The 27,789-nt window shown below is 42.9% G+C and overlaps 1 protein-coding gene across 1 annotated transcript; it reads right to left on the reverse strand.

The window, feature by feature from the left end:
- Positions 1-1,286: 1,286 nt before the first annotated feature.
- Positions 1,287-25,672, reverse strand: LOC138971153 (trace amine-associated receptor 7c-like). Its single transcript, XM_070343821.1, has 6 exons — positions 25,430-25,672; positions 21,221-21,468; positions 6,517-6,556; positions 6,157-6,363; positions 3,224-3,422; positions 1,287-1,918 (listed from the first exon to the last, which is right to left on the reverse strand). The coding sequence occupies exons 1-6, from the start codon at positions 25,670-25,672 to the stop codon at positions 1,329-1,331; spliced, it is 1,527 nt and encodes a 508-aa protein (XP_070199922.1). The 3' UTR covers positions 1,287-1,328.
- Between the last annotated feature and the right edge of the window lie 2,117 nt (positions 25,673-27,789).

The raw sequence follows: 27,789 nt of genomic DNA on the forward strand, positions 1-27,789 counted from the left end.
AGTTATTGGACACACCTGACACAGAACCTAACAATGCAATGCTTTTGTTGTGTGTGTTTAAAAAAAACCCACTGTAATGAAATAATGTATCCCATTGTTCTGCTTTGTGTTAAGCTTGAAGATAAAAATAGCAAGTTATTCACTGTCCATTGAAGGGTACGACATTAAGGTAACATTTTGAAACGTATAAGCCGCTGTTTCGTTTACTTTAACATCTCTAGAATACAAATCTCAACTCGTATGCGGAAGGTATTCCAACAGTAACGATTTTGAGACAGTGACAAAAGGTCAGGTGTCATGTCTACTGTCCCGAATGACACACGATTGCTGACATTTCACCATTGCCAAAAGAATAAACAAATAAGAAATAGGTAGAAAATGAATGTGAAAACTGACTTTGATTGTTGATCTGTATTTTCTATACCACTAACAAATAATCTACTTACACATAGCTGTTTGGCAAATGTATGTTGCATGGGACACACTGACATGAAAGTGGAAGATGTTTTTCCCTCTAGAGAAACTACATATCAAGTTACACTTTTTGTGCTCTTCCATTCCAGTTGGCAATCAATTGTTAACGCATGTTATTAGAAAAAACAGAACGAAAACAGATTAGATAGAATGAAAAATGTACTGGTGATGTCATTTGGGACATACTGACATGAAAACGTCACCTTTTGTCATTGTCTCTTTTACATATATTGATATGGCACAAAGCCGACTTAAAAAAACACCTAAAAACGCACATAATGAAATACACATGTTCGTTGATGTTCGGCTTTTTGTGTCCCTTCAACCTACTTGGCTGGTCGGGATCGATACAATGTGTGTTTCCTTGACAGACACACAGGGACACACAGGGACATGCAAAACCACACACAACATTACTTGTCACAGATACGAAACCGCTGCTACATTTTTACTTTCCTTTGTTCCTCTCCATGCATTGCTCTTCAGCTCTTCTGCACTATACCCCGCGCCCACCCCGCCTCCCGTTTTGCACTATACCCCGCGCCCACCCCGCCTCCCGTTTTGCACTATACCCCGCGCCCACCCCGCCTCCCGTTTTGCACTATACCCCGCGCCCACCCCGCCTCCCGTTTTGCACTATACCCCGCGCCCACCCCGCCTCCCGTTTTGCACTATACCCCGCGCCCACCCCGCCTCCCGTTTTGCACCATACTCCGCGCCCACCCCGCCTCCCGTTTTGCACTATACCCCGCGCCCACCCCGCCTCCCGTTTTCAATTCCATCCCCAATCCACACCAACCTTTTTTCATGTTTTTTTTTAAGAACAACACACAACAACAACAACATCATTTCAGCTACGCTAGTGACATGAGCCCAGCCTGGGCCTCTGATGTGTCTTGTATCGACACTTCAGACAAAATGGACGCGGTCGCCGACTGGTCATTATTGAAATCAGCACTGTCCAGCTCGGTGATGTTTTTATTCCCACGTTTAGTCACACTGTTTTTATGACAGGGTTTGGCTCTCAAATCGTCTTGTCGGAGAGCACACTCTTCACTTTCGTCTGTCGAAAATATAGGTGTGTGACCGGCTTTCGTTTCGGCCAAGTTCAGTTCTGAATCAGTCACGTTCGCAGCTGCCGTGTCCTGCTTCACACACATTATTTCTTCTGTTCCAGTTTCATTTTCGATATGATATTCTTCTTTTCTTTCGGCTGTCTTTTCGCCAAGCGTTTCTTCTTTCTTCTGAAGCGCACAACTTTCGGACTGCCCCACGTACTCGATTTTCTCTTTGCAGTCAGCTGGTCCGTCGGTAGTCTCGTTGGTGAGTCGTCTCTTGTTGATGTTGGGATTGTTGTTGTTGCTGGTGACGCTGATGGATCGTGACCGACCGGAGTGACCGCGGGAGGGTGGTCTCTCTCGAAGGTCAAAGATTTCCTCACCATCTGAAAAGAAGAAACAATGCATGGTCTTAGCCGTAGACATTTAAACATCGAATAAACTATGTTTTCAGACGACCACGATGTTCTCACCATCTGAAAAGAAGAAACACGTACCGCAGGGTCTTAGCTGTAGAACTTTAAACACATCAAAGAAACCATGTTTTCAGGCGACCAGGCACTGATTATATGTATGAAAACAAAGAGAAATAACAAGCACGAAATCCAAAAACCTTTATCTCCAACAGACACATTTAATTAATTACAGAATGAAAAAAACTAAATAGCAAGACAACTACTATAGGGAATTTCAAAGACCGAAAGACAGACCGTCGGCCCGCTTACTTTTGTGTAAGTTGGTCCCTGCATAAGCGGAAATATGCAAAATTATAGCATCGATGTATCGAACATCGACCAAGAGAGAGAGAGAGAGAGAGTCAGAAGTCAGAAAGTCAGAAAGTTTATTCGCCAAAACTTAGAAGTTCATTGCGATGGGGAGATTGGGGGGAATGGGAAACAATTTCGAAACCGAAAAACGTTACAGAATGTACACATCAATGCGATGGATCACTATTTCCATCTCTTTGCCGACATGGTAATTTCCGCGTCAGTTTTTGTAATGTCCGTTTTGTGCGTGTACAACTAATTACACAGTTCTCTCGAATGTCGAGTCGCGAAGCATATATCCGAAGACAAGAAATGTGCGAACCGAGTGATAATTACTGTCAACTGAGATAGAAACTCGTAACATCTCTCAGAACCGAGACTTCGCGAAGCACTGATCGTAGTTGATCTTCGAACTTTCCTCTGTCGACTGGTGACCCATGGCGAAGTTTGCCGACGAACTGCTTCTCTTCTCGAAGCATGTGACGTGCTGCCTGTTTGATCATCCAGTAAGTTTCAGGACTCTTGTCGCTGCTGCAGTCTTTGAGAGAGAGAGAGAGAGAGAGAGAGAGAGAGAGAGAGAGAGAGAGAGAGACAGAGAGACAGAGAGACAGAGAGAGACAGACAGACAGCCAGACAGACAGACAGACAGACAGACAGACAGACAAAGAGCAAGAGACAGAGACAGAGAGAGACAGAGAGACAGTGCAGAGAGAGAGAGACAGAGAGACAGACAGACAGACAGACAGACGCACAGTCACACAGTCACACAGACAGACAAAGACAGACAGAGACAGGAACGGCGAGCGAGACAGAGACATAGACAGACATACAGAGACAGAGACAGAGACAGACAGAGACACAGACAGAGATACAGACATAGATACAGACAGACAGACAGACAGACAGTCAGACAGGCCAACCTACACGGTGGTAAAGGTATCAAGGTGAAGGTCAAGTAGTGCAGAGTAACACGGGCGAGGTAGATGTAGCCACGACGGTAGGTGGTTTTCATCACACCATACACCACAGGGTTGACTGCAACCCCGACGTTCACGATCCTCATCGCCCAGAACTCAAACTTCTGACACACTCTCGACTTTGCCAGACACGCTGCTTGGGCTGCCTGGAAAAATATTGGAGACATGTTGCAGAATTCTATTTCAGAATTACTCATTAAAAGATGAAAAACAGAACTAGGTTGCCCGTTTTGCAAAAAAAGAAGAAGACTGGCACTACAAAGTCAAGACAACAACAACAACAACAACAACAACAACAACAACAACAACAACAACAACAACAACAACAACAACAACAACAACACTTCTTCTTCAGCGTTCCAGAATTTTCTGATGTGAGCTCGTTTGCCCAATCGGGTTCCCCACACTATACTCTGAGAGCATAGTCAGCTCACTCCGCTTTCGTTGAGTAGGCATGCTGGGTATTTTCGTGTTTCCATAACCCACCGAACTCTGACATGGATTACAGGATCTTGTCCGTGCGCACTTGGTCTTGTGCTTGCACACGAATATGGAACGCCAGATACGCCATGTCCCCGCGGAATTCCGCGGACTTTCGAGCTATTCTCGTCGTTGATTGGTCAGAAATTCCGCCCGGACTTTTAATGTCCTCGCGCAATTCCTCGAGGAATTACGCGAGGAATTCCGCCCGGACTTTCGAGCTATTCTCTACTCACTAAAAACATGTAATGGGAATTTACCGGACACTCATGTAATTGCTTTGAAATCAAGGGCGATCACTCAAATTCTTCAAAACGCAGGATTACAAATAGCAATTGATGTTGCGCTGTTAATGGTCTTTCTTTCTTTATTTGGTGTTTAACGTCGTTTTCAACCACGAAGGTTATATCGCGACGACTGTTAATGGTGCAAGATGTGAATACGATCATTGCCACGACCCATGTATCGTAGGTGCTTGAAGAAGACATTTTCTTACAGGCAGAATGTTAAATTAAACAGAAAAGTACAGATTTTAGACAGATCTGTACGCAATTTTGCTCGCTATATGGGCATCTACTTCTTTAGATACGTACTGAAATCAACAACTGTCCTGCTTCCTTTGCAGACATGAATTGAGTTCTTGTTGTTGTTGTTGTTGTTGTTGTTGTTGTTGTTGTTGTTGTTGTTGTTGTTGTCGTTGTCAGAGATGTATTTTCTGGTTTATTTTTGGCTGGTATAGCATTTTATTCAAGTAAGGGTATGTATATTTGTCATTCGACGTACACGCCTTGTCAGACTTTTTTTTTACTTAAAAGAGCATAAAGGAAGGACTGTTGTTATGTGTGTGCGGCATCCTTTCAAAGTAGAACTGTAAAAAGAGGCGTAAAACGACACACTTTACTCATTTCATGCGCCATCCGTTACTCATCAGACTGCTAGATTTTTCGTTAAGACCAAGGTCACAAAGAACTACACTGTTCCGAGAATATTTGCTCGGGCGTCAGATAATACTGTTTCAAATTATATTTCTTTCTTTTTCCAAATCGGGGAGAGGGTGAGGTGGGGGATGAGGCAGGGTTTCAGATGTGCGTGTGTGTGTGTGTGTGTGTGTGTGTGTGTTTGTGCGTGTGCGATTATGATACACGCTCACAGAAAAAAAGGATAGTGGACAAATCAAACCGATGCACAAACGGTCAGAATCTCTGTGTTCAGTCAGTCAAAACCCTTTATTTGAATCAAGGGAAACAACTCATGAGCACTTATCTGAAGTGTGTACTGTTTGCAAGAACCGCTTCCACGAATTAGCTGTGTTCACACTCACACACGCGCGCGCGCGGTTAATGTGGGTTTCTTTGATCCGACTCTCTTCCAATCCCACTGTTCTGATGTCTCTATCTAAAAGTCCGTGCAAAACGAGTGCCCTCGATCCGATTCTATTCCGTTCCAACTTTTTTAAATTTCTCGATCTAAAACTCCGGGCAGAAAGTGCCGAACCCATACGAACGTTCCCGATAAAAGTCCGGGCGGAATTACGCGAGGACATTTGAACCAATCAAAGACGAGTATAGCTCGAAAGTCCTCGCGGAATTGCTCGAGGAATTGCGCGAGGACATAAAAAGTCCGGGCGGAATTTCTGACCAATCAACGACGAGAATAGCTTGAAAGTCCGCGCGGAATTAAGCGAGGAATTCCGCGGGGACATGGCGTATAGATCTGGCGTTCCATACACGAAGGGGGTTAAGTCACTAGCAGGTCCGCACATAAGATGACCTGGGAGATCGGAAAAATCTCCACTCTTAACCCACCAGGCAGCAGCGACCGGGATTCGAATTCACGACCTCCCGATTAGGAGGCCGACGTCTTACCACCACGCCACTGAAATCACATAGCCGAACACAGAATAACACTAAAAACAAGAAATTCCTCCGAGGTAGGAAAAACACCCCCGTCCTTACCATTCTGACTGCCACCAACTGAGAAGGTATGTCCCTCTATAAGTCCTTGTAGAATCTTAATCCACCAATAACTCCCTAACCGTGTGTTTGACTGGTCCCAATTTTTGTAAGGACCGTCTCAGGAATGTATAGAACCTGTTCACCAAGTTTGGTGACGGTCGGTCCGTTCATTCTTGAGATCTATATGCGAACACAAACAAACAAACAAACACATCGACCGAATACTATACACACCCCTATACCGGGGGTGTAATAATACGAATAAAGACGATGCAAAGAAACAATTACTCTGCGCGATTGTATAGGTATAGAGAACGCTTAACACGCACAGACCTAGACAAATAAACATTTACACTCTCTCTCTCACCACACCCCCCCCCATCACCCCAACCCCCCCCCCTCCCCCCCAAAAAAAAAGTCACACACACACATCCAGCCTCCTTACCACATTAGGCAGCCATGTTAGAAGGAAGAGACACGCCACGACTCCCATGATCCTTGCAAACTTCCGGTCCATCTCGCGCGAAGCGGAGTCCCCAAAGGGGCGATTTTTCAGCGTGAATGCAATGCTGGAGTTGCACCACACGAGAATTGCCATACCAAGAACCAAATAGATCAACTTGATGTAGATCGTTTCCGTCACCGGGTCGACCTCCGAAATCATAGCTTCGCTGTTGACGAGGTCGGCAGGGATGATGGTGGTAGTGGTGGTGGTGTTCGTGGTGATGGTGGTGGCGTTGTAGTTGCTGATGGCGGCGGAGGAGGCGGCGGAGGGGGCTGGAATGTGGACGTGGGTGAGATGGACAAGGGCGCAGTACCACCCTGGTTTTAGTGCTACTGGGTATCTGTTCGACAATGAGAAACGATTACGTGAATACCTATCGTCATTGAAACAAAGTAAACAAGAAATTCCTCCGAGGTAGGAAAAACACCCCCGTCGTTACCATTCTCACTGCCACCAACTGAGAAGGCACTGCTAACAAGTGTGGTTAAAATAAGTTGATTGAGTGGACAAAGAGACAGGCGGAGAAAAAGACAAACGCCCTGACCCTACACCTCGATGTGATAGTCGGCGGGGGTCTGTGCTAACGGCTAATGACAGACAGCCTAAGTGTGGTCAATGGGCTCTAAGATTGATGTTTGAGGTGGGCCATGGGAGATGTGGAGTGGGGGGAAATAGAAAGGACAGACAGAGAGAGAGAGAGAGAGAGAGAGAGAGAGAGAGAGAGAGAGAGAGGGGGGTGGAGATAGAGAGAGGGGAATATGAATATGTGAATGGGAGGGAAAGAGGGAGGAAAAGTTGGAGAGAGTCAGTAAGATGACAAGCATCTGATCAGAAAAATCAGGAGAGAGAGAGAGAGAGAGAGAGACAGAGAGAGAGACAGAGAGAGAGACAGAGAGAGAGAAACAGAGACAGACAGACAGACTGACAGAGACAGACAGAGAGAGACAGATAGACATACATACATACAGACAGACAGACAGACAGACCAAGAGAGAGAGAGAGAGACAGACAGACAGACAGACAGACAGACAGACAGACAGACAGACAGACAGACAGACAGACAGACAGACAGACAGACAGAGGCAAACAGACAGAGACAATTAAAGGGCTTAAACCACAAAAGCAGGTTGGCAACAAAAAAAAGAAATTCCTCCGAGGTAGGAAAAACACCCCCGTCCTTACCATTCTGACTGCCACCAACTGAGAAGGTATGTCCCTCTATAAGCCCTTGTAGAATCTTAATCCACCAATAACTCCCTAACCGTGTGTTTGACTGGTCCCAATTTTTGTAAGGACCGTCTCAGGAATGTATAGAACCTGTTCACCAAGTTTGGTGACGATCGGTCCGTTCATTCTTGAGATCTATATGCGAACACAAACAAACAAACAAACACATCGACCGAATCCTATACACACCCCTATACCGGGGGTGTAACAATGGAGCTTATTCAAAATGGGCCACTCACCCCGCCGGTTTGCGAAAACAAAGGTATTTTCAGACAACTAGAAAGCAAATGAATAATCAAACAAAAAACAAAACAAACAAAAAAGCAAACAAAGAACAAACAAACAAACACACAAAAAACAAGACAAACAAAAAACAAGCAAACGAACAAACAAACAAACAAACTCGCAAACAAGCAAACACGCAAGCAATCATACAAACAAACATACCGACAAACAAACCCACAGTTCATTTACCAGCTTAATTCCTGTTTCTCATCATATGCATTATTCCTATGGGGGCAGAGGTTTCATTGAACTTCCAGCACCAGGGTTAAACATACTCTCCTTCCACAGTGAAACACGGTGAAAACGTGTTTAATTGTATGGACAATTCGTCTAATGTTAAAAAAAAAAAGAAAAGAAATTATAAAAAAAAATATATTTTGGAATATTGTGTCCAAAAATATGTGTTGTTTACTGACAAATGTTTTTGTTTATATAGATCTGAGGAATTCAGGAAAAAAGTTCCTTCTGTACACCTTGGGACAGGTGCCAACATAAACATCATAGTTTCATTATACATGTGCAAAGTGTGAATTGTTTGCTAAGTTAATTTCTTAACTGACACATACATGTTAAGCTGCGAAATTATTTAAAAATATATTTGTTTGTTACATTTAGTCAAGTTTTGACTAAATGTTTTAACATAGAGGTGGGAATCGAGACAAGGGTCGTGGTGTGTGTGTGTGTGTGTGTGTGTGTGTGTGTGTGTGTGTGTGTGTGTGTGTGTGTGTGTGTGTGTGTGTGTGTGTGTGTGTGTGTACCCCCGTTTCCACAGGTTTGGTTGCCTAAATCACCATAAGGCAACCATCCACACGTGGATGGCAACCTAAACTCTGGATGGCAACCTAATTGTGTGGATGGTCGCTTCATTTAACACCGTTAAATTGACTTTTTTGACGGAAAGAATGTCATAACAATGTTCAAAATGACATTCTTTCCGTCCTCTATAGGCGACGAAATAGGTCAAATTTTGTGCATTTTTTAGTGCAAAATTCTTCGATGCCGGAGCGAGTACTGCACCCAGTGCTGTTGTAGTGCAAGTGCACTAGAAAGGCACTACACCCAGTGCCGCCTCTTAGGTAACCATCCACACTTTAGGTATGTGTGTGTGTGTGTGTGTGTAGAGCGATTCAGACTAAACTACTGGACCGATCTTTATGAACTTTTGACATGAGAGTTCCTGGGTATGATATCCCCGGACGTTTTTTTCTTTTTTTTCGATAAATACCTTTGATGACGTCATATCCGGCTTTTTGTAAAAGTTGAGGCGGCACTGTCACACCCTCATTTTCCAATTCAATTGATTGAAATTTTGGCCAAGCAATCTTCGACGAAGGCCGGGGTTTGGTACTGCATTTCAGCTTGGTGGCTTAAAAACTAATGAGTGAGTTTGGTCATTAAAAATAGGAAACTTGTAATTAAAATTATTTTTTTATTAAACCATCCAAAAACAATTTCATCTTATTCTTCGTCATTTTCTGATTCCAAAAACATATACATATGTTATATTTGGATTAAAAACAAGCTCTGAAAATTAAAAATATAAAACTTATGATCAAAATGCGGACTACGGTCATTGTAAAAAAAAATGCAGTGCGTTCAGTTTCATTCTGTGAGTTCCACAGCTTGACTAAATGTAGTAATTTCGCTTTACGCGACTTGTTTTTTAATCACGCTGTTGACATCAAGCTGCCCGTGACGTGTTGGTGTTTGATGGGTGTCAAAGTAGAAAGATGTTGGTTTAAACAATGTTTATTCATATTTACATGTTCAGGAAATGTACATCGACATAGGGTGAAGACAACAACAGGCCTACGGCTTATGGTGGTGTCTTCAAACACATTTACAATAAGAACATGGCAGACAAGCCCAAACACAGTAAATAAAAACAATCCGTAAATTTTACTCAAAATATTTACCAAATTTAGGAGAGAAAAAAAAAAGACGAAAAGAAGGTGAGAAAACACCAAAGAAAATAAAGTAAACACACATACACATCTAACCAGAAGAATGCGCAAAGGATAATAATCGGTGATTAAACAAATCAAGAACAAATATTTGGGGAAAGATGTTCTTGTCCCAGTCATGAAAAAGCCTAACAAGATAGGATACACAAAGGGAAGTAAGCGCTATAAACGATTTGTGTAATAAGACGTAAGACGTAAGACGTAAAATTTTTTTATTGAGTAAACACAAGGTTCATTTCAACGGGGTGTATGTGGGGGTGGGGTGGGAGGATCACTGATACGGGTAACATATTTCTACTAATTGACTTGTGTAATTAGAATAAGTAAGAGTTCGTCCTGGATTGTGTAGGGGGCCTGTGTAAGTCCCAAGGCTATGGGCCTTAAGCCAAATAATAACCATGTTAGACCTTGAAACCGTGCCAAACCTCGCGTTTACGCGAGAAGTATTGTTCCTTTGATGACTCCACGGGGAGAGCAAGTTGCATCGATATTAGACCTATCGCTGCACAGGTTAAAGGCTCAGTCTTTCCCGTGTAAACAATTCGTCTCAGCTCCGGTGTGACGTTTTCATCTTTCGCCGTGTTGATATTTCGCTTCTCGGCCTCGTTGATCTAGTATAAACTCTACACTGAACAAAAAAACACCCTTCGATAGTACTGATGAGCGACCTTGTGTACCTTACATTCATGGGGCCAAATTTGTCCAACCAATTTGTTTTATTTAACTTAGAAATTTGATTCATCCTAAAATGTTTCCTTCTTACTCAAGGGACGTAACCACTCAGTACACGTTTTCGAAGAATTCGATTTTGGGGTTGAAATCTATTAAAATTTACCACCAATTTTCTTCACATGCAAGAAACTGACATGCTTTTCGTCCTTAAATAATTTCACTTCTTAATTTTACTAGGAAACAACATTTCAGTCTTGAGTATATGTCGAGGGGGAAATATGTACACAGGCGAAAGATGAAATCGTGACACCGGCCAGGCGATGATGCCATCTCTCCGTTTGGGCCAGTACTAAAATTCAGCAGTCTGTTCTCTGTCTGTGCAGAGTGTGGCTGACGGTCACACATGGCAATCTGAGAAATTAATTGTTCACACAATTCTCACTTTCCGCAGGAAACAGCAGGGCTGTTCATGTTTTGTATGTGTCCAAGCGGAGGGATGGTCTTATCCCAAGCCTGGGCGGATCTGGGATAGAGGGCACAACTATTTCCACAAAAAAAAAGGAAAGAGAGAATGCTTTATGTCCTACAGGCTAAATGTTTCGCCTCTTAAGAACAAGATATGGGTTATATGATAATTCGAGTTTTTACGCCCTCGCGGCTTTTGACGAGATACACAAGTGTATGCGTGTTTAGGTGGTATCAGCCATCTGCACTTATGGCAGAATGACCGAGGTCTTTTACGTGCCATTGTGGTGACATGGGGGTTCGATATGGCGTCCGTCTCTGGGTCTTCACATAAAGTTGACCCGTGTCCGTCCCGGCACGAATTCGAACCTGCGACCTTCCGATCACAAGTCCAGTGCTCTACCAACTGAACTACTGGGCCCCCACTATTTCCAAGGGAAGGAGCGTGCCTTTAATGCATTCTCGTGGAGATCACGTTACGTTCGATACTCTCGCGCCAGAGGTTAGAGGTTGAATCGTGACACGTCAATTACCATATAAGTAACGTCCTTATAATAGTTCTCTGGGGATGGCCGTGGTGACGTTTGGTATATGCATCACATAATTACGGTGAGGGCTGGAATTGCGTTCGCTTAAACGCACTCGGACGTCAATATCTAGTCCTTTCCGGGTAAACCGTCACACAACTCATAGCAAGCCTGGCCAGGAATTTTCACGGGAAAAGAGCATCCTTCTACTTGAACAGAAACAGACACAATCGGCAGGCTGGCTTCCTGTGTGGAGTGGAACGTATATATGTTCGTTTGTGTGCTAAATTGATTCAATATATTGACATTGGTGTCAATCACGGATCAATCGTGGAACTTCGTTGATCATAAGTAATGACACGATAACGGTTCCGTCAGGATGACCACGGTATTGTATTTCATTTCGATTTTTTGGTCTCCATTTGCAATACTTTATTATTCCATCGCTGAGAAATTCGGGTTGCTTTCTCCAAGTCGAAAGCTAGCAGCAACAGAGTCGCTCCACCCAGATGTGTGTACCGGCACGGTTGGCCTAGTGGTAAGGCGTCCGCCCCGTGATCATCGGGAGGTCGTGGGTTCGAACCCCGGCCGGGTCATACCTAAGACTTTAGAATTGGCAATCTAGTGGCTGCTTCGCCTGGCGTCTGACATAATGGGGTTAGTGCTAGGACTGGTTGGTCCGGTGTCAGAATAATGTGACTGGGTGAGACATGAAGCCTGTGCTGCGACTTCTGTCTTGTGTGTGGCGCACGTTATATGTCAAAGCAGCACCGCCCTGATATGGCCCGTCGTGGTCCGCTGGGCGTTAAACAAACAAACAAACAAACAAACAAACAAACAAACCCAGATGTGTGCGTATTTTGCTGTAATCAGCCACCCGCACTTCTAGCTGACTGACCGAGTTCTATTACGTACCACACCAAACAAAGCACTCTGCAGCCAGGTTGTTGATATTCTGAATGTGTTTACGTTGAACAATGCCCTATTGCGTGGAGAGGCCCAAACAAATCAGTGGTGGGAAATATTATACGAGAAGGAATGTACCTTTTAAAGTCCTATCTTGGCACACCAATGATAGTAAGTAACGATATGGCTCTCATAAAATGTTATTGTTTATCGATTAAAAGGGCACGCTTAAGCGTCTCCCCCCCCCCCCCCAAAAAAAAAAAAAAAAAAAAAAAACCCGACATGGCTGTAGTTTCTCCTGAGGACGGCCGTGGTAACGAATAGTATCTATATCAAATATGGAGAAGGTCCTGGTTACCAACATTAAATGCACACTCAGTCCAGTGAAAACAGTTCGGCCCACCATCTCAAATCTGGCCAGACTTTTACGTGGAATAAGACAATTCTTCCACTTAGCCGCTTGCAAAACGTGGAATAAGACCATTCTTCCACTTAGCCGCTTGCAAAACGTGGAATAAGACCATTCTTCCACTTAGCCGCTTGCAAAACGTGGAATAAGACAATTCTTCCACTTAGCCGCTTGCAAAACGTGGAATAAGACAATTCTTCCACTTAGCCGCTTGCAAAACGTGGAATAAGACAATTCTTCCACTTAGCCGCTTGCAAAACACGAAAAGCCCGGATGCTCTCTGTGCACAGCAGGATTTACTTGATGAATAACTTCCTTCGAAGCCACCAGAAGATGTACAAGAAATCAATTCCAAACAAAAGTCTAACTCACCACAGCAAGCAGGCGTTTGTGGTATGTGACCAAGTGGAGGGATAGTCTTATCCCATGTAAAATCCTGTCCATATCTGAGATGGTGAGACGAGCTGTTCTTGCGAAAAGAAGCGTGCTTTAACTTCAGACGTAACGGCATTCTAAGTTGCTAAAATACGAAACGTTTACCATCATCGCCAACCACAAGATAAGAAATACTAAGAATAAGACACTGGCGGAGCAAAAATAATAGTATCGGGCAGTCCCAATATCCTACTCCCGCTCTAAGCAGCCGTTCAAATAACAATTAAGTATCGGTCTGCAAAATACTGGTAATGGATTCGCTGTACAGTACTATTTTAGTAGTAAGGGCTTCGCTGTGCCGATAATGGACATACATGTCTTGCCTTCCACTCTGGCCCCTGCGGGAATACGAATGACCGATGTACCCGCATACTGAGCACTGTTTGACTCCTCATGAAATTGCTACTTACAACACCTCAACAGAAACCAACAAAAGTGTATGTCGCCTTTTAACATCAAAACAGTTTTTCGGCTTACCCTAAACGTCAGTTCTCCGTGACTTATTGTCATTGGAATGGCTTTGTTGGAGTGCATGCCTAAGGGTCCCTTTGGGTATTGGCCTTGTTCCCTGATATTCAACGCAAACACAGAACTATTGAAACCAAACGAGAAACGCACACACACACACATACACACATACCTAAAGTGTGGATGGTTACCTAAGAGGCGGCACTGGGTGTAGTGCCTTTCTAGTGCACTTGCACTACAACAGCACTGGGTGCAGTACTCGCTCCGGCATCGAAGAATTTTGCACTAAAAAATGCACAAAATTTGACCTATTTCGTCGCCTATAGAGGACGGAAAGAATGTCATTTTGAACATTGTTATGACATTCTTTCCGTCAAAAAAGTCAATTTAACGGTGTTAAATGAAGCGACCATCCACACAATTAGGTTGCCATCCAGAGTTTAGGTTGCCATCCACGTGTGGATGGTTGCCTTATGGTGATTTAGGCAACCAAACCTGTGGAAACGGGGGTACACACACACACACACACACACACACACACACACACACACACTCACACACACGCACACACACACACACAAACCCGCACGCACGCACGCACGTACGTCCATACGCACACTAGCAAACACACACGTACGCGAGCACGCACGCCCGCTCACAACCACACACACACACACACACACACACACGAATGCACACCCACACACACGGACGCACGCACGATCGCACGCACACACACACACACACACAAACACAACCAAAGGGCAATCCTTAATTTATCTGTAAATTCAGACGCAAATGATCTCTTTGAGAAAGTACACAAACTATGTTTGTCTATGACCATCCGAGTACGACTGCACTCACCAAGTTTGTCATCGACTAACAATGTCCTCTATTTGGGTCAATCGCCTTAAGTCTAAACAATCTTCCCAATCCAGAACATAGTGACGCAAATCAATGAAGTCTTTGTGATTTCATGTACACATTTGAACGAGCTTAATCCCTTTAACCTGCACACATTCACCCGACTTTTCCCAATGAAAGGGGTCGCGATCGAGTACCAAGATTATTTTCCCAAACCGATGTCCCCAACCAATGCAGCAGAAACAACTATCCCTGATTTTCAAACACTGATGTTTCCAATTTGTTTGAGGATGCCTTACGAAGCGCCGATACGCAAATAAAACAAGGCCCCATCAATAAGGCTTTTCGACACGATTTGGAACTTTCCTTTGAACCAGGACACACAAAAATTGTATTACGAAACCTCATGCATCTTGTTTTGATCTCGTGTTGATCTCGTTCGAAACGCAGGCTTAATGTTGTAGCTCACATTATGAAAGTCTCTCATGTATGAGTGATTTTAGACTTTGAGTTTTCGTTTCTGGAGGCATGGATCGCTTTATTACGCGGACAATTCTTGCGTATTTCACCGCCAAAAGATACGAAAATACTAGTTTATCGCCGGACGTGAACAGCGTGAACGATTGGGCTCACCATCTCAAAGCTGGCCAGGCCTTGACATGCGATACATCCATCCCTCTACCTGGACACATACCAACATTAAAACCGCAACACGGTGGCCTAGTGGTAAGGCGTCCGCCCAGTGAGCGGGAGGTCGTGGGTTCGAACCCCGGCCGGGTCATACCTAAGACTTTAAAATTGGCAATCTAGTGGCTGCTCCGCCTGGCGTCTGGCATTATGGGGTTAGTGCTAGGACTGGTTGGTCCGGTGTCAGATTAATGTGACTGGATGAGACATGAAGCCTGTGCTGCGACTTCTGTCTTGTGTGTGGCGCACGTTAAATGTCAAAGCAGCACCGCCCTGATATCACCCTTCGTGGTGGACTGGGCGTTAAGCAAACAAACAAACAAACAAACCAACATTAAAAATCCTTGACGTTGGCTGTATAGAATTGTAATGTTTTCAAACAATTAATTTCCTAACAGACTATAGTGGTAATGTGTCAAATTAATTCATCAACAAGAATTCCCACTCTGCACAGAATAAAGTCAGGCTATTGATTTTGGGTACATGTGTAAATGAGAGTAGATTACATAATCCCATGTAAAAGCCTAGCTAGATCGTACATGGTAAGCCGAATCGTTTACATGGGAATAACTGTGCCTTTATAAGTGACTGCTGGTGTTAATGGTTCTTAAAACAAATTTGAACAAGTTGCTTTTGTGAGTTGTTTAAGTGCTATAACTCGAAGAAAAAAGGCTTTGTTGGTATTCAGTTTCGAATTTACTTGCACGACGTCACCGTTTACAAAGTGCAATACAGATTAAGATTGTAAAAATTAAAATAGTGTTTAAATGCATCCATACGATGATGACCACGATCAAGCATCTTCGACGAAACAAGCAATCAATAAATAACAAACTCATTGTAACGTTGTACATGCTAGTGGCCACCACACGGTGTTAAATCGTCCCAAAAGCTACACAGTTCGATTTCGGAAGTATAACTGAGAAAAGACTTTACTTTTGGTTTATGAAAACATGATGCATAAAGGATCTGTCCTATCTTATATGCTGATTCAGTTTGCTTTACACAATCTTCAAGATTCCAACTAATAATCTGGATGCCTTAAATTGTCCACAAACAAAATGTACATTCGTAATGTCATCGAAACCTTATGAAACCCCACAGTCATTGAAACACACAGTCGCACCAACAGAAGAACGATAAGCAAAATCCTTACAGACGATAATCACGCTTGCCCTGAATTTCTCTCCAACATCATTTTACGCCATTGAACTTTTCAACGATTTTACTAATTCTCTCTCTCTCTCTGTCCTCTGTAGCTCACTCTCCCCCCTCTCTCTCTCTCTCTCTCTCTCCCCCCTCTCTCTCTCTTCCCCTCTCCCCCTCTCTCTCTTCCCCTCTCTCCCCCCTTTCTCTCTCATCTGTTGCTCCCTCTCCCCCCCTTTCTTCCCCTTGCACTCCCCTCTCTCTCCTCTCCCGCTCTCTCTCCCCCCCTCTCTCTTCTCTCTCTCCCTCCTCTTTTTCCTCTCCCTCTCCCACCCTCTCTCTCTCTCTCTTCTCTCTCCCTCTCCCTTTCTCTCTCTCGCCATTCCTGTCCTTGACCCTCTCTCTCTCTCTCTCTCTCTCTCTCTCTCTCTCTCTCTCTCTCTCTCTCTCTCTCTCTCTCTCTCTCTCTCCTCCAACATGATTATATAAAGAAATGTGTAAATTGTGTTCGGCCTTGAAAATCTCCCTTTGGCCAATTCCATTACAATTTCCGTATTACGTATTCCTCCAACGCGGTGCTATCGGGAGCAAAAAGATTCCTGCAAATAATAACAATGACCTCTCGAGACCAATTTGACACATCTTGCAATCCCATTAAATTCTGCCAACGTTTTAGAAGTCACTATTTTGTGGTAAAATATTCGCAAATCGATATCAAAGTCCATCATGGCGTTTCGTCCTTTGTGTGCGTTAGTTCTTCTCGCCGGTGCACGAGTCCGACGTGTGATGGAAGTAAGGGTGGGGGCAGGTGCTGGCTAACAGATGTCCTGTATCTAGAGCTTTCTCGTTGACAAGTACTAACAGTATTTTTATTTCATTTTATTTTTTTATTTTAATTCTCTGACAGTATTTTCTGGTAACTTAGACTATCATTATCGCATAATCGCCAACCCTATTGTAATCAGGCCATCGTTGCACATAACCAATGTCTTTTGCCAAAATCCTGTGCAGTTGCACCAACAATGTTACCGTTGGGTCAGAAGAGATAAACAAAAAAACAGCATTGTCTGTTTTGTCCTAATGTTGTGAATATAGATATCTCTTGTATACTTGCCATTTACATCGGAAGTGTGTCGTTAAAATGAACTGCTAAAATGTATATCAAACTCTAGGTTTCCTTGAGTGGTAAATGTCGAAGGATGAATGAAGATACATTGTAGACGGATGCATGTTTTTGATTATAAGCCCTACAATGATGTGCGTGGCAAAAAAAAAAAAAAAAGTTGTTTTTTTATGTGTTCAGCTTTATTTGAAGCGGTGGTCTTAAAATTTGTCAAAATTATTTTTTTTTTAAAGTCACATTAAAATTTAATTTAATTTACATTTTACATGATAGTTCCTGGGTATGGTATCCCCAGACCCTTTTTACATTTAGTCAAGTTTTGACTAAATGTTTTAACATAGAGGGGGAATCGAGACGAGGGTCGTGGTGTATGTGTGTCTCTCTCTGTGTGTGTGTGTGTGTGTGTGTGTGTGTGTGTGTGTGTGTGTGTGTGTGTGTGTGTGTGTGTGTGTGTGTGTCTGTGCGTGTGTGTGTGTAGAGCGATTCAGAGTAAACTACTGGACCGATCTTTATGAAATTTTACATGAAAGTTCCTGGGTATGATATCCCCAGACGGCGGGGATGTAGCTCAGTCGGTAGCGCGCTGGATTTGTATCCAGTTGGCCGCTGTCAGCGTGAGTTCGTCCCCACGTTCGGCGAGAGATTTATTTCTCAGGGTCAACTTTGTGTGCAGACTCTCCTCGGTGTTCGAACACCCCCGTGTGTACACGCAAGCACAAAACCAAGTGCGCACGAAAAAGATCCTGTAATCCATGTCAGAGTTCGGTGGGTTATAGAAACACGAAAATACCCAGCATGCTTCCTCCGAAAACGGCGTATGGCTGCCTAAATGGCGGGGTAAAAAACGGTCATACACGTAAAATTCCACTCGTGCAAAAAACACGAGTGTACGTGGGAGTTTCAGCCCACGAACGAAGAAGAAGAAATATCCTCAGACGTTTTTTTCATTCTGTGGATAAATGTCTTTGATGACGTCATATCCGGCTTTTTGTAAAAAGTTGAGGCGGCACTGTCACACCTTCATTTTTCAATAAAATTGATTGAAATTTTGGCCAAGCAATCTTCCACGAAGGCCGGACTTTGGTATTGCATTTCAGCTTGGAGGCTTAAAAATTAATTAATGACTTTGGTCATTAAAAATCTGAAAATTGTAATTAAAATTATTTTTTTATAAAATGATCCGAATTACGTTCATCTTATTCTTCATCATTTGCTAATTCCAAATACATATAAATATGTTATATTCGGATTAAAAACAAGCTCTGAAAAAAAATTATGATTAAAATAAAATTTCCGAAATCGATTTAAAAACAATTTCATCTTATTCCTTGTCGGTTCCTGATTCCAAAAAAATATAGATATGATATGTTTGGATTAAAAACACGCTCAGAAAGTTAAAACGAAGAGAGGTACAGAAAAGCGTGCTATGCAGTACAGCGCAACCACTACCGCGCTAAATAGGCTCATTAATTTCAATGCCTTTTGCACGAGCGGCGGACTACAGTCATTGTGAAAAAATGCAGTGCGTTCAGTTTCATTCTGTGAGTTCCACAGCTTGACTAAATGTAGTAATTTCGCCTTACGCGACTTGTTTTCATTTTTTGGATAAATGTATTTCATGACGTCATATCCGGCTTTGTGTAAAAGTTGAGGCGGCACTGTCTCACCCTCATTTTTCAATAAAATTGATTGGAATTTTGGCCGAGCAATTTTCGACGAAGGCCGGACTTTGGTATTGCATTTCAGCTTGGAGGCTTAAAAATCAATTAATGACTTTGGTTATTAAAAATCTGAAAATTGTAATTAAAATTATTTTTTTATAAAACGATCCAAAATTACGTTCATCTTATTCTTCATCATTTTCTGATTCCAAAAACATATAAATATGTTATATTCGGATTAAAAACAAGGTCTGAAAATTTAAAATATAAAAATGATGATCAAAATTAAATTTCCGAAATCGATTAAAAAACAATTCCATCTTATTCCTTGGCGGTTCCTAATTCCAAAAACATATAGATATGATATGTTTGGATTAAAAACACGCTCAGAAAGTTAAAACGAAGAGAGGTGCAGTAAAGCGTGCTATGCAGCACAGCGCAACCACTACCGCGCTAAACAGGCTCGTCAATTTCACTGCCTTTTGCACGAGCGGCGGACTACGGTGATTGTGAAAAAATGCAGAGCGTTCAGTTTCATTCTGTGAGTTCCACAGCTTGACTAAATGTAGTAATTTTGCCTTACGCGACTTTTTTTTCTCTTTTTTAATTTTTTTTTCTTCTACGGACATGGGTTGTGACTCGCAAGCCCCGGTAGTGATGTCAATATCGCGCTTTCAAGTAGATTCATTTGACTTGTGCCTAATCAAACGTACCGCAGTGGAAATGATGCAAAACAATGAATGTTTACTGCTGTCGGGTCTTCATGACCAAGACCAGCTGAGAGAAAAACATGGCCTCACTCTTGCACAAATTGGGATTTTGTTTTGGTAAGATTGACAGGAAAAACACTGGTTTGCTTGAAAGAAAAGACATTGCGGAAAAACGCGTACACTTTCTCAGGAAGTTGAAAGATAGGTGAGCTGTTGATTAAGCTGTCCTAATTTATTGACTCCATGAAGATCGATGACATAACCATGACATCTCATTTTCTTGTCAGTTTGTGTACACGGAGTAAAGGCATATCCGATAGAGTGTTGTGATTCGAGAATGTAGAAACACATCCACCGAATGCAGGAGCCATTTTCTGCACGAAATGTACACGAACGCAATAACAGTTGTCCGCATGCAGCCACCAGGGTGGCCACACAGGATTCCACGTACTTACCTGGTGACCCAGTAGCTTGTGAGGCCTCGCAAAGGGGAACATTTACTCTGTGTTTAAGTAATTTCAATGAACAGCTAATTAATTTGCCTGTTCAAAACAATATTTTAGTTACAAAATCATAATGGTCCCGGTGCTGGGCACCATTTCACAGAAAAAAAATAAACACTGATTAAAAACTGCCTGACATAAATGGTCAAAACCAAGTACCAAGTACCCCAAATGATCTATATCAGCCATCTGCATTAATGGCAGAATGACCGAGGTCGTTTACGTGCCACTGCGGTAACACAGGGATGGGACATGGATACCTTCTATGGGTCTGCACATAAAGTTGACCCGTGTCCGCCCCGGCCCGTATTCGAACCCGCGACCCTAGGATCACAAGTCCAGCAGGGCTCTACCACCTGAGTTACCCGTGTGGCGAAGGCTCTTTCAAGCCTTGTATCCTCAACTTACCTCAGCAGTGGGGTAGACGCCAGCATGAGACAGAAGAAGCCCTGCAGAGTCATGATGGCTTTGAGCTTGAAGCCAGTGACGTTGAGGGCCTTGTAGACGTGTGACAAGTGTGTGTGTGTGTGTGTGTGTGTGTGTGTGTGTGTGTGTGTGTGTGTGTGGGTGTGTGCCTGTCTGTCAGTTTCTGTTCTGTGTTATCCTCAACTTACCTCAGCAGTGGGGTAGACGCCAACATGAGACAGAAGAAGCCCTGCAGAGTCATGATGGCTTTGAGCTTAAAGCCAGTGACGTTGAGGGCCTTGTAGACGTGTGACAAGTGCGCGCGTGTGTGTGTGTGTGTGTGTGTGTGTGTGTGTGTGTGTGTGTGTGTGTGTGTGTGTGTGTGAGTGTTTGTTTGTGTGTGTGTGTGTAAGTGTGTGTGCGTGTGTGTGTGTGTATGTGTGTGTGTGTGTGTGTGTGTGTGTGTGTGTGTGTGTGTGTGTGTGTGTGTGTGTGGGTGTGTGTGTGCCTGTCTGTCAGTTTCTGTTCTGTGTTATCCTCAACTTACCTCAGCAGCGGTGTAGACGCCAGCAAGAGACAGAAGAAGCCTTGCACAGTCATGATGGCTTTGAGCTTGAAGCCGGTGACGTTGAGGGCCTTGTAGAAGAAGGGTTTGGTGATGGCCAGCCACCTCTCAGCGTTGATAAGCACGATCATAGCGAAGGTGGTGTAGATATACCACACCGTGGTCACTGCGCTGAATTCGCACATCCGTCTGTCTCCGAAGTACTTCCCTCTGGCAGCTGAGATCAAACCCTGAAAGAAACAATGAATAGGTAAGTAAATATTTTGAAAAGATGTATACATAGATAAATAAGTAAATTAATTAATACATGAATACATGCATCAATAAATACATGCAGAAATAGATAAAGAAATGTAGATTGAACACACACACACACACACGCACACACACACGCACACACACACACACACACACACGCACACACACACACACACACACACACACACACACACACACACACACACACACAGCGAATCTAACAGTCATTCTCTCTCTCGCCATCTCTCTCTCTCTCTCTCTCTCTCTCTCTCTCTCTCTCTCTCTCTCTCTCTCTCTCTCTCTCTCTCTCTCTCTCTCTCTCTCTCTCTCAGTTCCACTATCTATCCATCTTTCTCTCAACAACACACTCCCCCCCCCCCTCCAGTACCTGCACGCATATCAACACGTACCTGGTCTAAACAGATGGCTTGGCTTACCCTTTCAGATTATAACACATGACTTCATTCCATTGCTTTATTCGATCTGTCACATATGTCCAGGTAGCTCAGGCTACGATACTAATTTCCTGTTTCTCTGTGTCAACCTACTTGTTTTTCAAACTGACATCGTTTATCGAAATAACTATCACAAGCGCTTAGAACTGTACCCACGGAATACGCGCTATATAAGCTTCTTATTGATTGATTGATTGATCGTAAGAGGGCACTGACTCAGAACAACAACTTGACAGATTGTATGTCTAGACACGATTTCATTACCTTGTTTTGTTTTGTGCGACCTGCATCAGATAGATATAACAAGCAATTGCTCTGATTTCTTTTCTCTAGTTAATTAGTATTGTTTCTTTCTTCTTGGCCTATAACGAATGAAACAAAGACAGGAATGAAGGGAATGGGGAAAAGGACAGAACCCAAATGAATGTACGAACAAGCAAGTCGGGAAAAAAGGCGGCGGGAAATCTGGACCATCGTCAGCGTCGTTGTCGTATTTGTCATCATCAACTTCAACACCATCACTATCTCGTCTGAATGAACACGCTTTGGTCGTCTTTCTGGCGACATTCTAATGCCAACAGTATCAATAAACAATATATGTCTTGCAAGTCATCGGTTGTTATTCTGTATAACTATCAGAGCTAACTATAAAACAAACAGATGCGGTCTTTGTTATTATCACTGTTGGTTCCTTATCTTGGAAGATCTCACTAATGATGTAAAGTGACCTTTGCAATAATCAGTACTAATTTCAAGCATTTTTGTCATGGTTAAGGTTGACACTATTACTTTATCCTACATACTCACCGAGGTTAACACTTTGATAGAAGTGAGAACATCGTTCAGAGTCAGTTCGCCAGAACCTCAGAGATACTGTATTGGTACTGAAGTAGCTTGCGCTCGATAATGTAACGGCATAATACCTTCTGTTTTATCAGAGGCGCGTTTTAACAATGCTATTATGTTGGCACTAGTATGCTGTTATTGTGACAAATGGATTTGTACATATTTTATTCTGAATTAATGTTTAGCATTTTCATTAAATGTGTGCAGTTTTGCTTGTCATACTTTCAATTTGCATAGTGTGGCCTGATTATTGTAAGCTCTGCTTTCATTGGTTACCTCGTTTGGAATTGACCAATGGAGGAGGAGGTTGCTATGGTCTGATTATTGTAAGCTCTGCTTTCATTGGTTACCTCGTTTGGAATTGACCAATGGAAGAGGGGGTTACTAAATTGGAGGAACTTTATGTAGCCATGTTTGTTGTGTGAGTCAGAACATTCTCAATTGTCACTGAAGGAAGGTGTGTCTGTCCAAGTCTACACATCTGTAGAATGCTTCTCAACGAGCACTGAGGCCAACTGTATTTGCCTCATGCATTGACAAATCATGGTTGATTTATTGCTGTGATTACACAGGTATTTATTGATTTGTGTTTGTACGGTAGTCTTCATTGATGAAATGATTTTTGAGAATAATGTTGTGAATTGGATCAGAAGATGTGTGAGCTGTTGTCAGCCATTTTGGAAAAGAATGTTTGTATTTCCTTTGTAATGTAGTATCTGGTAATTGGGCTGAAATGATATTGTAGTAGCATAGGCTAGTTGATGGATGAATGTGGTATTATCATAGTTGAGTAAGAGTGGAATTAATATCTTATGGGGAAGTTTGACTAAAATTGAGTGGTTGAAGTCAACATGGAAACTGAGTGGTTGAAAATCATGGAAAAGGATTAATGGATTCAACTTGGGAAGGAAGGATGACACTTCAGTGTTCTTCAAGAGACTTATGATGGTATAAACTTGTTATACAGCACCCCGGTTGGAGCCAGGATGTCACTCCGATGTGGGAAGAGAAGAAGAAGAGAACATCCCCTCCTTGTCATCACTGCACTGGAAGGACAGATGCAACGGCAAGGTTGAAACTCAGCGCAGGAGTTCTTGGGCCAGGTGGTAACCCAATCCATGTCTCACCATTACCATGTATCTTCGATTATGTACCCGCTGAACTGTAAGTAGTATGTGCACTAAGAATCCACGGAGATAAACATTGAGACTTCAGTGAGGAACAAAATTTCCTCCACTCAACCACTCAACATTATTATTCCCCAGTGAAAGCAACGGACTGTTTATTGTGTGTGAATCGCCATATATGTATTTTGTGTGAATGATGTGAATATAGGTGCAAGGGCAAAGGGAGATAATTTGTTTACGTCTTTGTACCTAGCTTGAGTGCTGTGTGTGTGTAGTGTGAGTGAATTAGTAAACAGAGATAGAACATGCGCTTTTGATAGAATATTTATTTACACACAGACACTTCTTAATATTTATAACTTTAACAAATTTCAGCAAAACCCCCTCGTAACAGTTATACTCATCGAAATGAACACAATTATTGCGATGGGAACATCGTTTAGTATCAATCCGCCAATCAGAACGTTTGATGTAAACAAGCTTGCACGCTATAACATGGCTATAACATCTCTTGTTTGGCACTTTTAGACGAACATAGTACATACTCACCACACAAGGATAGCCATTAGCGCATCATTCAGAGCATGTCCTCCAAACGAGAAAGTCAGAGGTGCTCTCTCAGAGCTTACACACGATAATACAACTATATGTGCTAGGTTGTAGGGACGTTAACCACCAACAACCAACCAACTCGGTACAAGAGTTGTCATCTATTGGCACGTGTATGCGACCATACATACTTACCGGAGTGAACGCAATGATGGCAGTAAGAACACCATTCAAAGTCAGTCCTCCAACCGGAACATCAGAGGTGCTGTCTCGGTGTTTCATGAGCTTATACCCCCATTCTACACATCCGTTCTAGGTCCCGTTCCCGTAGCGACCAAGGAACGGTACGGGAATGGGAGGGATCGGGAGGGAACCTCAATGGAACGCCAATGGACGTTAACGGAACTCCTTTGAACGGTAGGAACGGTTTGGGTAGGGTGAGTTCGGGCCGCATGTTCAAAATTGTAGCCATTCCCCGCCCGATCGAAATGAACGGTAATGGAACCTTAACACGTCGGCAACGGAACTCATGGATCATTAATGGAACTTAACGCAATGGTAACGCAACGCTAGCGCTCTCACACACTGAGTTGTCATACCTGCATTCCACACATCCGTTGTGGCTTCCGTTCCCAGCCGTCCTGAAGACGGCTGCCACTATGGTCAGACGCTGCTCATCAAAGATGCTAAAAACGGCCGTTTGCGCAGCGTCTCATTGTTTTGGCAGCCGTCCTCAGGACGGCTGGGAACGGAAGCTAGAACGGGTGTGTGGAATGGGGGTATCACGTAGAGGTTACATGCCGAGTCTCAGTGATTATTAAAAATAATGGTCGAAGTTTGCGGATCATGAAAAATGCGAGCTTCAGCTTGCACACGATAATGTAACGATGTAACAATATCACTTGAACAATTATATATTTAAATGTTTACACTTCTATACGACCATACATACTCACCGGAGTGAAGACAATGATGGCAGTAAGAACATCATTCAGAGCCAAACCGCCAACCAGAACGTCAGAAGTGCTGTCCCGGTATTTCAGGAGCTTGCACACGATGATGTAGGTAAACAGGTTTCCCACATAGCTCACGGGTATTGCCACCCCGTAGTAGAACACGTCGAAGATCAGTGATGAGTCGCTGTGGTGTTCTGGGTAGGTGTAGTCCAGGGTGTGATACGAGCTGCTGTTTAATTCCATGATGATGAGAAGAATAGCTTAGGTAGAGTAGTCGTGTCTGTGTTATACCAGTCACTGTGATATTATTGGTGTGTGTAGTTCATAGTGTGATATGAGTTGATGTTTGATTCCATAGTGATCATACAAGTAGTTTTCAATAAGGTATACAGCAGTGGTTTCCGTGGTATTTCACTTAATATCCGTCACTGATATTACTGGTATGTATCGTCCAGGTGATATGAGCTGCTGGTTGATTCCATGGTGATGAGAAGAACAGACATTTTTAAAGGTACAGTAGTCGTTTTTATATTATTTCACGTGATACCAGTCACAACGGTATCATAAGTATGTGTAGCCAAGGGTGTAATATGATTTGTTGACAGATTCTATTGACATGAGAGCACTTGCTTTGTTTCAGTGTCCTTTGCGTTATTTTGTTTTAATACAAAGTCGTTGAACTGCTCTGGGTATGTGTAGTCCAGAGTGTCCTACGAGTTCCATTGTCAAAACAAGAGTCCATGTTTGTCCAAAAGTCGTTTCTGCAACCAAAAAGCGTGTCCTCAGGAGACTCCGTCCGGTACGGTGTTCAGTAACATATGCAGACAACAATAGCCGGCATTGTGCTCAACTACCAGTGTCTTTGCAACAAGTATTCTATTTCACGCAAAGCAGTGTCTTTTCAACAACTATTCCATTTCACACAAAGCAGTGTCTTTTCAACAACTATTCCATTTCACACAAAGAAACCATGCCATCAAACATGTCGTTTAATTCTCGGTAAATGCAGTCCAGGCAGGCATTGCGCTCAACAAGCAGTGTCTTTGCAACAACTATTCCTTTAATCAAATACACAGGAACCACCAAGGCATCTGAAATGAGGTTTCGTTTCCTGTTAAATGCAGTTTAGCCAGACTTCAGTTGTAAATACAGTCTATACAGTCTTGACAAACCGCAGGCTTGTTTCCTTGCTCATCTTAGACAATTAACCCAGCCTGCGTTGGTAAATGGAGGCAAAAACGTAACGCCTTCGTTCCCTTTTGTTTGTGTACGCTGAGAAGACACGACGCAGCCTTTGAAATTGTATTCACACCGACAACTGGAACTTTCAGTGATAGGCTCTAGCTAGGGATCGGTCCTCATCTGGAAATTAAAATAGCAAATTATAATCTGTCTGAAGCGTGCTGTTATGAACAGTGGAATGGCGTTAATACGATTAAGTGAGACTTGAAGGGAATTTAACTGGGGATCGATTCTCATCTGGAAATTAAAATAGCAAATTATAATCTGTCTGAATCGTGCTTTTATGAAACTTAAAGGTTATTTTGCTGGTGCTATTGATATATCCACTCCCCCTTTCCGCTGTCCCCACCTCCCTTCCCATAAAATAGCGCTGCCAATCGTCTTATGAGTGCTGAGACTCTCAGATCCGAAGACATCATCAAATGCACATCTGATAAAGCTCCAAGTTCGCGAAGCAGAATGCAACACTGAATACCTTCAAATCGCATTATAGCAACATTGGAAAAAGTGTGACTTTGATGAGAAATAATCAATGAAATCAACAAAATTGAAAATTCTACCTTTTGTGAAAGAGCTACCCGATACAAGAACTCACGCCCTTAGATAATGTAAACTTCTCCACACAAACAACTTTTGCCGATTGCAGTTATTGTGCATTTACAACTGTTACTATGTAGAATCATTACGAAAGAAAGGTGCTTGGATTCGTACAAACCATTTTCGTGAGAGAGAGAGAGAGAGAGAGAGAGAGAGAGACAGAGACAGAGAGAGAGAGAGAGAGAGAGAGAGAGAGACAGAGACAGAGACAGAGACAGAGATAGACAGAGATAGACAGAAAGAGAAAGAGAGAGAGAGACAGAGAGAAAAAGAGAAAGAGAGAGACAGAGAAAGAGAGAGAGAGACACACAGAGAGAAAGAGAGACAGAGAGAAAAAGAGAGAGAGAGAGAGATAAAGAGAAAGAGACAGAGAGATAAAGAGAGAGAGAGACAGAGACAGAGAGAGAAAGAGAGAGACAGAAAGAGAAAGAGACAGAAAGAGAAAGAGAGAGAGAAAAAGAGAGAGAAAGAGAGCGAGAGACAGAGCGAGAGACAGAGAGAGAGAGAAAGAGAGAGAGAAA

The sequence above is a fragment of the Littorina saxatilis genome, linkage group LG1 (genome assembly GCF_037325665.1).
Source record: "Littorina saxatilis isolate snail1 linkage group LG1, US_GU_Lsax_2.0, whole genome shotgun sequence".
NCBI classification, from domain to species: domain Eukaryota; kingdom Metazoa; phylum Mollusca; class Gastropoda; order Littorinimorpha; family Littorinidae; genus Littorina; species Littorina saxatilis.

Bases quoted from the DNA above. Each gene is read 5' to 3' on its own strand.
- LOC138971153 (XM_070343821.1), bottom strand. From the start codon at position 25,672: ATGGAATTAAACAGCAGCTCGTATCACACCCTGGACTACACCTACCCA. The intron at 6,364-6,516 runs GTCCATCTCACC...ATGATTTCGGAG, and splicing joins CAGGGTGGTACTGCGCCCTT to GTCGACCCGGTGACGGAAAC. The intron at 3,423-6,156 runs GTAAGGAGGCTG...ATATTTTTCCAG, and splicing joins TAACATGGCTGCCTAATGTG to GCAGCCCAAGCAGCGTGTCT.